General features: G+C 45.8%; 1 protein-coding gene across 1 annotated transcript; it reads right to left on the bottom strand.

Annotated features, from left to right (window-relative positions):
- AGT (angiotensinogen (serpin peptidase inhibitor, clade A, member 8)) lies at positions 1-6,668 on the bottom strand. Its single transcript, XM_008945854.1, has 4 exons — positions 5,876-6,668; positions 1,731-1,995; positions 1,132-1,276; positions 1-312 (listed from the first exon to the last, which is right to left on the bottom strand). Exons 1-4 carry the CDS (start codon positions 6,666-6,668, stop codon positions 121-123), a joined length of 1,395 nt encoding a protein of 464 aa, XP_008944102.1. The 3' UTR covers positions 1-120.
- Between the last annotated feature and the right edge of the window lie 2,874 nt (positions 6,669-9,542).

Below are 9,542 nucleotides of genomic sequence, written 5' to 3'. Positions count from 1 at the left end.
TGCTTCATCTGAAAGCTAAGTAGAGCACTCAACAAGATCATAAAAACGGCTGATGAAATAAGAAAAAGGTGATGGGAAATATGCATCATCCCACTCCCTCCCCATCTGCCGTGCTTGTGTTTAAACCCCATGCAGAGGGTTTGTTACTCTGCCAAGGAAAAGCATTGCCCTTGACTTCTCTTCAAAAACAGCTAGAAGGAATGGCTTGTTTACTGTTACATCCAGGTATGCCACATCTTCCTTCTGGGCTGCAGGGGCTTCTGGCTGATGTGAGTCATCACCGGTGAGTTTGAAAAAGGCTTTATTTATTACCTGTAAGGCAAAACATAAGAGTAACTGGAGTCATCAGAGCATGATAGGGGAAAGACAAATGAGAGTTTGAGTAGATCATAAGGCCCATGAAGTAATAACTTAAATCGGCTATCAGCAGCACAGGATAGACTCCATGGATGCTTAAAAACCATGTTGGAGTACTTGTTCCATAACATGTGAGAAAGCTTTACGACTGCTTATTCTCATGGGCTGTATGAAATCCTGGTACCCTTGAAGGCCCTGACAGAACTTCCAAAGTAGTGCATCTTCTAAAAATAAATAAAAGTAAAGGCACCCAAATTATGCTTCCAGAACATGCTTTGACATCTTTTTATGAAAGACAGTCCTCTCCTTTAAGCTCTCCCTTCTTCCCCTGGGGACTTCAAAGCTGGAGCCCATCTTCAGGTGAGATTGTGTGCTGCACGCACCTCTGTGTTTGCAGTTTCTGAGAGTAGTCCCTGGGAGATGCAAGATTATCCTCAACAGCCCAGTAGCTGCAGCCTCTACTCAAGCTGGAGGTGGTAACAAGTGCAGTGTGATTTGTATGTAGGGCACCTAGCACACTCAGGCCTTGAACTTCATTTCTAGGTTGCATGCTGTTTGCTGCAGTGATTAAATTTGGATGGTTAAAGGCAAACCTGTTGCTGCAGATAGGTTAATCTAAGGAATATTCACCTCATTCAGTCATCTTGAGAGTCTTCTGCTGAGCATGTGTGCCACGTGGCTCTAACTGGTTTATTCTAGGCAAATTTATACAGTTAAAGAGACTGAAACTGAGCAGGAGGCACATTTTTTAAATGGCAGTGACGTGTACTGTACCTTTCCAACGGTTAGATTGGCATCACTAATTTTACTGAGATCTGCCCCCTTCCCCAGCAGTGCAGGCAGTTCCATATCTGCAAGAAGCTCCTGTAGATCAGAGCTGCCTTGTATTGTTAACTCTGGCAGCGTTAATTTAATTTCCCTGCAGAAAAAAAGAGAGAGAGAAAGGAGTGTGTGCTCTCCACAATGAATGCCTGGTGCTTGGGCAGTCCTGGGCAAGGGGCAGGTGAAAACAGCCTCAAGAAGTGCTCAATATGTGGGGACAGGCAGCTACCAGGGGCCAATGGGCATCGTGATATTGCTTCCAAATGGGAAGTCACCTGAGCTCTGCCTTGGGTACGCTATTAAACCCCAGAAAATCTCACTTCATTGGGCCTGTGTTGAAAGGCACTTGCTCGTTTTCTTGAAGTATCCCCAGTCAAAAAGCCAATCCCACTGAGGTCGAGCTCCCTTGGAGCGAGAACCCTTGGGTTTGCAGGTGTTTCTCTTTGTGCTTGGTGTTAAAACCTCCATGGCAGGATCCAACCCCCGTAAGCCTGCATGGTGCACCCTGTCTTGTTCATCCCTATGATAGGGTGTGCATGCCCAAACCCTACCTTGGGGACAGCTGCTGAAGCCAGACTGAGAACTGCAATGACAACTCAGACTCCATGTGCTCCAGCACGCTGCCATTGATGGGCTGCAGCAGCACCAGCAGCACAGTCTTGCTGATGGGGACTTCCACCACAGAAAAAGTCCCACTGGCATCAGTTTGGTACTTGAACGTCCCCGTAACTGACAACATAGGGACCAAGATCTTCTTGTTGGAATCCACCCAGAATTCCTGAGGCTCTTTGAGCCGGGAGGCTTGCTTCACATTCACTGAAAAAAACAGGTTGAAAAAGAAGAAATTGATTGCGCTCTTTCTTCACTCCTCCTCCTTTCTGTCCCCTGGCTGGTATGTACATTTGTTTAAAACCAGCATGCTATGCATTAGACAAGGACCAGGTGTATGAAGTCCTGTCTATCTACTGTAAACATATGCATCCTGCCTTTGCCTTTGATATGCCTCCTGGCAGCAACAGGCAGAGGCTGGTGCAGGCTCGCAGCACAGGGACTATGACCATCAGGACTGCCCCTGAGGCTGCTGTGTTTTTACTGGCTTTGTGGCCTTTCCTGGGCACGATTTCTGCTTGCTTGGTTGCCTGCTTCTGCACATGCTGCCATGTGGCTCCAGGTTGGCTCACAGGCCTGTGCCGAGGGTCTGCTTGGCAAAGTCTTCCTTTCCCTTCCTCAAGTGGCCGTGGCGGTGTGTTTGGGAGCAGATCCATCAGGGCCAGCCCTTGCTGCAGGAGTGCACTCAGGCAGCTGTGTGGGCTTGGGAGAGGGAAGGTAGCACAAGCTCTAGCTGAGGTCTAAACCACTGGCAATCTTCCAAACCAAAGCAATGGGGAAGGTAGTAAGCATAACACCAAAATGTTGACTGAGCCAAGGAGGTTAAAGAGGACATAACTGAACGCTTGCTAAGCCTTAATGGAAATTTCTTACCTAGTTCATGAGTATGGGAAGCCTTGCTGTCATCACCTGCCAGTTCTGCTTTGCTTTTCAGCTTATCTGCCCACTGCCACAGGTCAGTGCTGCTGACCAACTAGGCAGCTTTAATGCCTGCTGGCATTAAAGAAACTACTGCAATTGTCAAGGAGATCTGAAATCGCTGTTTGGTGGAATCAGGGAATTAGGAAAACAGATGTATATGTCTTGGTAAAGAAAGGAACTCCTTGCTTTAAAGTAATTAATATTGTTATAAAATAGGAGCTGGTCTTGCTGCACTGTTAACTGTTCTATTCTCCAATAAATCCAGATAAATTCTGGACCCTGACTTTTAATCTGTAGTAAGTGGTTTTGCATAGGAACACTTGCCTCTTAAATGAGCTTGCATAGTAAGAGCGTTTAGGCACTTCCACCTACTATAACTTCACCACAAAGAAGTAGCAGGCAGGAGATATGAAAGGTGTAAGGAAAATAAAAAGTAAGAAAGTAGAGCTGTTCACCTTTTTTTTTCTTATTTTATAAGAATACAGGATGCAAGCAGAATGCACATAGGAACAGCTTTCACGGGGTCTGTATAGCCTGAAGAATTTATTTTCACAGGATAGCAGAATTCAAGACTTTAATGAAGTTAAAAGGAAAAAAAGAATTGAGCATTCAGAGAGCTGAACGTATCAAGGTGAGATAGTCATAGGTTTTAAATAGTCTTGGGAAAGATATTGCAAAATCTTAAAGCTCTGCTGTTGACTTTGGGCTTGAGTCCATTAATATTGCGCCAGTCGTGAGCCATGACAAATCGGCACCGCTGTGTTTGAAATGGCTCCCTGTGGCCTTCTGCCAGCTGAGAGTCTGGAAGTCTGTGCCCTCAAACGTGTAACTAGGTGTGTACTCCTCTGAAAGCGCTCTAAAAGACGATAGTAATCCTAATGTGACTTCTTGTTTCTTACATCAGTATTTTAGGACACAGGAGAGATGTATTTACTAAAGAAACCCTACTTTTTGCCTCAGACACCTGGAACGTAAGACAAGGATAACTGAAGAAGATTAACATCCCTTTCATAGAAGGTGATAGCTGACACATTGGAAGAAATGGTTTCTTTTAGTGAGATCTCTCATATCAGGGCAGAGAAGCTATGGGATTTGGTAACCTTCCAACAGCCGCATCATGGCAGGGAAGAAACCTGTGTCTACAATATAGAGAAGACAGCTGAAGTAAAAAAAGTGGTCAACTGCGGAAATGTAGCCTGAGGGAGTAAAAGAGTACTCTCAGCACTGACTTGGGACTACAGGAAAGAAACTTTGGACCTCTCTGCTTCAGGTGATGATCTCAGTGTTCCGTAATAGAGGTTTTATGCCACTCTGAGAAGCTTAATGAAAGCATGACTTCCTGTGGAAAGATATGACTTCTTACTTAAAACTGAACAAAACCAAGAACAACAACAAAAGAATCATCCTACCTAATTTCTAGTTAAAGCTGAAGTTGTTGAGGATTGGCTGTTCAAAATAGAGCTTAACTGGGAGAAGGTAAGGGCACTTAAGATTGTGCAGCCCCACAGTGTTATTTTCATTTACTAGTTTGTAATTAGTTTGTAAAAAAAAAAAAAAAAGTCTGTCAGTAAAATTTGCACCCCGTGTTCTGCATTGGATTCTAAATAGCAGAATCCAATTTGCTATTGGATTTTCACATTTCACAAATGTGAAAATGACTGTGTGCAAGTGAACAACAGTTGAGACCATCGGAACATTTAGTAGTTGTTTTGTATGGATTTCTCTTATTCTATCAATCCTATGGCTGTTGGTAGCATCTCAAGAGCATGCATTACGTGTTTCAGACAAAAAAATTGTACTTTTCCCTTTCTGCAGCTACGGGGACAGACATGGAACATGACAGCATCAGCTGTCATGGTTGCCCTCCATAAGCAAACAGCAAAGCAAATGTTGAAGTCATCTCCTATGTTTATCAGAAGAAAGTTGCTTATCTAGTTCTTTTGTTCCTGAGCCAATTTTCTCTATCCCACGTGTGGAGACTACATCTCAGGTGCACCCTTCTGAGAAAGAGGAGGTAGTAGAGCTGACCCAGTGACTCAGCCCTTTGAGCATGTGTTCCTATGCTAATAAAATTACAAGTTTTCAGTGCAGAAGAGGAAAAAATTGTTCTGCTAAAGGAAAACTCAGCTCTTGTGACCTTGCTCAAATCTGTAACACAAGAATTATTTTTGCAGTATCACCTCTATGCTAGACCTTACACTGAAGAGAAAGCTGATGCTCACAGCTCCCTGAGGAGCTGGGATCAGTTAATGACAGCAACCATGAAAGGCGAGGAAAACCTGATATACAGTTTACAGCTGGGAAGAAAAAGGAACAAAAGCATTTCGTGGGCACCAGAGCTCTACACAGTAAAGACACACTCAGAAACTTACAGCTCACTGCAAATTTTTCTGAAATACAGTCCCTGATAGGCAAGCTGTCCTAAAGCTTGCCATCTCTGGTATTGCACTCCATTGCAAGGATGTTGAAAAGCAGCTACACTCAGAAGGGGAGGCTCAGTTGTGGTACAGGGGGATTTGTGGAATAGCAGCACAGAATGATCCTAGGTGACTGAGGGGTTGCCTGAATTCTCCTAGTTTTGTGTATACTCCCTGCTTCCATAACTAGTAGCTTGTTTGGCTGCTTTCTGAGCCAGAAGTTGCCTTCAGACTTCTGTGTTTAATAGCTATTAGAAGTCATGTCCATTATACTTTTTAGACTTTTCCTGAATCTGTACCTCTGGCCCGTTACTCCCAGTTCACCTGTGGAATTCTGGTTCTGGGGAAAGGTATTTCTTTGGCTTGCTTTAAACCTACTTTCTCATCAATTTTGCTGGAGGCCCCTCATTGCTTGTAGTTCCTTTGCAGTCAGAAATGCTGTGCAATCCTCTTTTATTCACCTTCCCATACTTTCCTAATCCTTAGCTTTCTGGATATGGAAAATTTTTCAGAGGCCACCTCCCTCCACTTCCTCCCTCTTGCCCTTTCTACTCATAGCAGAGTGCAGGCAGGACCCCCAGCACAGCGGTGGGGAGCAGAGTACTGTACATGGAGCAGCAGTCCAGCCTTTTATCTGAGCCCTTCCTTCTCATTGTTGTCCAGGCATGACCTTGTTTCCTTCCCAGAAGCGTGGCCACTGCCTGTCCTCCACCCAGCCTGCCCCTGGCAGGAGCAGTGCTGCCTCATACCTGCCAAGCGGACATCCGCTGCAAACAGCAGGTCGGCAGATGGATCGACGTCTGTCAGTAAGCACTTGCTGTGGCCCTCGCTTTTGGCCTCCACAAAGGTGTTTATTTGCTTTGCTGCCTCACTTGGGTTTGTGAAGTCAACAGCTCGGGCGAAGAGAGCATCAGCAGAGGGGAGCAAGTCCTGCACAAACAGCTGGGATAGAGGTATGCCAGGGGCAGAGAACAGGTAGAGCATCTTGGAAAAGAGCAGCTCCTCGTCCCTGCTCTTGACGAGGCTCTCGATTGTCCTCAGGCTGGAAATGACTTTGTGTCCATCCACCTTGGAAGTGCAGTCAGGGTCCCCAGAAGGTGGAACAAATCCCAGCAAATCCTGCAAATTGGCTGCTGTCTGGTTTGAGGCACCCAGGTAGAAAGCCACCAAGGAGCCATAAAGGCTGGTTGGTGACAGGAGCACATTTTGGCCCTGCTGAGCTTTCTGCAGTACACTGTAGAGCCGCACACCCAGGACATACACTAAGTTCTTCATGTGGCTCAGTTTCTGCCTCCCCCGGCCACTCAAGCTCGGGGATTCCAGCTTGTCCTTGTCATTCAGGTCATCTTCATAGGCAGGGGTAGTTTGGGACTCGATGGAAACAGGGACAAATGTTTTCTTTCCTTCCTGGACCAGGCTTTCCAGCTCCTCACAGGTACTCTTGTTGAAAGAAAACAAATTGAAAGGGTGGACATAGACCCGGTCACAAGTCACTGCAGTGAGGCACGCCAACAAACAGAGAAGATCTGCTACCGCGTTCATGTTGAAAAATTGATTCCACACTGTTTGCTGGAAGAAAAAGTGAAGGGGAAAGAAGAGGGATCAGCCTGTTGTAAATAGTTTCTCTTACCCTCTGGATGAGGAGTTACTGTTGCATCGGAATTACAAAGGCAGGAATTTCAGTGTCTGGTGCTGACTGTTCTGAGTCTGCCCTCTGAAAAGCCCAGGATGAGGTGGCCACTAGTTTCAGTGGTGGCAGGTGGAGAAATGGTAAGCACCGATTTGACACCATTACTCACTGCAGCACCCTAACAATTTAGCATGGGACGCAACGTGGTTGTGCACGCCAGGTAGTTAGGCCTGCAAACTAGGGTGTGCCAGTTCTGGCAAAACGTTATAAAAATGCAACTGCATTGCTCCCGGGACCTGGTCAGAGCTACCTCTGGAAACTGCTGCACTAAATCTTCCCGACACATGGACAGCCTAAGCAACTTGCCTCCTGGGATGCAGGAAGTGGATTTGGAAACCAGGTCTCTTAAAAGTCCAACCACAGAACGATCCTGCTTTGTGTGTCTAGTCAGCGTAATACTTGGCACTAGCAGAGAGTTTTGTGTTTTCATAGCCCAGTGCAAACATTCGTTCTTGATTCCAGGTAAACATACTCAAGACTTCCTTATATAAATGTGCAAACACTGAAGCCATTTTCATAGCACATTCTTTAGCTGAACACAGAGTTAGAAGGGGTAAGCTGAGCTTTACTCTGCTGTACAGGCAGTCTTCTGCAGTAAAACACCATCTGCTGCTCTCGTTTTGCCTGATGAGAAGTGGAGAATTTTACTGGATGTAGATGTAACTGGTGTTTTGGCACAAAGGATCTGGTGAGTATTGGGAATGAGAAAATCATTGGCACAGATATACACACACAGATGTGCAAACACACTGACAAATTCTGCATTTTTATAGTTCTCACTTTTCCTATAGCCTATTTTTTTGTAACTAGTAGCTTTGTTGTGTATTTCTAGTATGCAACTTTGAATTTGTGTATTTGAAATCCAAATGCATTGGAAATTACACATCTGTAACACTTATCATTGACCAAAACACTGTTATTCAGAGCTGTATTTTTATTCTATTAGTTATTTCTTGTTTATTGTAGCTCTGTCCACTTTTTTTTTTTTTTTTTTTCCCCATTTTCCTGTCTCTGCAGAGCTCACTGGATGGGCAAAATGCTAACAACCTTGCCAATAACCAACCACTCTTGCCTTCCTTCTCCAAGATTTTTTGAGTTGCAATACCTGTGAGGTATTGCAATTCTGGTAGCCTGAGCCTTTTGAGAAGAGGACAAAGTGCAATGCCTGTCTAACCAACATTTTATTTACACAAGGTGGAAGAGTCTGGGTTTAAATCCAGCCATTCAAGACCTGGCACCTTCCCAGCCTGACTTACAATGTGTAACCTTATTCATGTCACTGAGGGATCCCTGAGTGTTTTTCATGCCTAATAATGCTCTGGTCTGCAGTATCACCACTCTCTTGCAAATACAAAAACTGAGATGCACAGATGCTTGCTAATTAGACATACCTTGCTAAGTACATATGCCTGCTGATGTGCACAAATGCATTCTCAGGCTGTAGAATCCTAACAGCTTGGTTTGCAAATGGAGTTTCTACTGTTGTGATGGTGCCTCGGGATGTCTGAGCATCTTCCCAAGGAGTGTCTGTGGGTCAGGCCTGAAACCATTTGCCCTCCAGAGGCAAGCAGAGGAGGTGCTGCTTTAGATCTCCAGCCCTGTGCCTTCATCCAGGGATTGCTCTTCCCCATTAACTCTAAATTAGAATGTAGGCAGTGTCTGTCTGTGCTGCTGTTACCTCTGCTCCCTGCCCTGTCTTCACCTGCCCAACCCCTCTGGCAGCAGGTGACATGTATCACAGAGATTCTTCATTGCTTACAACTGGTTAAAAAATTATCTCAGGAGGTGCCTTCCCAAATTCATCTTCGCAGTTGGACCAGCCACTGTGCTAGTGCCTTTCTGGACTACTCGCCACATTTTCAAAATTGAGACAGCTCAGGAAAACAAAAAGTCACAAATTAGAGGCACTGCCCTTCCCACCCTGTTCTCTCCATCACACAATTATTTTGAAGCGTTTCTTATTCTTTCCTGTAGCAGCAGTGGGGAGGACTCTGTGCCACCCAGTCAGGCTGTGCCACTACTGGTCGCTGGTGGCTACTTCTCTACGGCAGGCAGAACCAGCATGTCAGCTCTTTCCTCATGAGCAGAAGCAAGAGAAGCAGCGCTCACTCCCACCGCTTGCACTCAGCCCCATTTGTGGAAATCCAGCACGTTTTAGTTCCCTGGAGAGGTCAGCCCTGAGCCTTTCAGAAAAGCGTGAGACCCTGCATTGAGAATCTGTCATTCAGAGCAAATCCAGTAAGTGTGCTTACTGTGTGCCGCCCCGCTGGCGAGGTCCCCCTTGGGCAGGCTCCTCACACCACGTTCCTCTCCCCAGAGCGAGGTGGTGTGGTTGCAGGGGGGTTTATGCCCTTCCCAGGGCAGGGCTCTTTCCACACCTCTGCGGCGGCGTTGCGCAAAGCTGCTTTACATCACAGCCGGGGGGCAGAGGAAAGACGGGGCCCCGGGCAGCCTGGGCATGGCTTAACAGCAGCTGCACAGAAAGTTCCAGGAAGGGATGCACAACCTTTAACCAGCCCCAGCGCAGCTGCTAGCCTGCAGTTACACATTTACTGAGACAGACACAAGCGTTTCACTGTGCTGAAGAACCTTTTATAGGAGCTGAAAATAACTCAGCTCGTTTTGTGTCAGAATAAAAGCAATACGTATTTCTTTGTACCTGTATTTGCTGTACAGTTGGACCAGCTTTTTTTTCCTTCTCAGTTATATTGCCTTTAGTCTCTACC

This window comes from Merops nubicus, unplaced genomic scaffold (assembly GCF_000691845.1).
Source record: "Merops nubicus isolate BGI_N331 unplaced genomic scaffold, ASM69184v1 scaffold11248, whole genome shotgun sequence".
Lineage (NCBI taxonomy): Eukaryota > Metazoa > Chordata > Aves > Coraciiformes > Meropidae > Merops > Merops nubicus.
The sequence above is the reverse complement of the archived record's forward strand: the minus strand, read 5'-3'. Positions and strand labels throughout refer to the sequence as shown.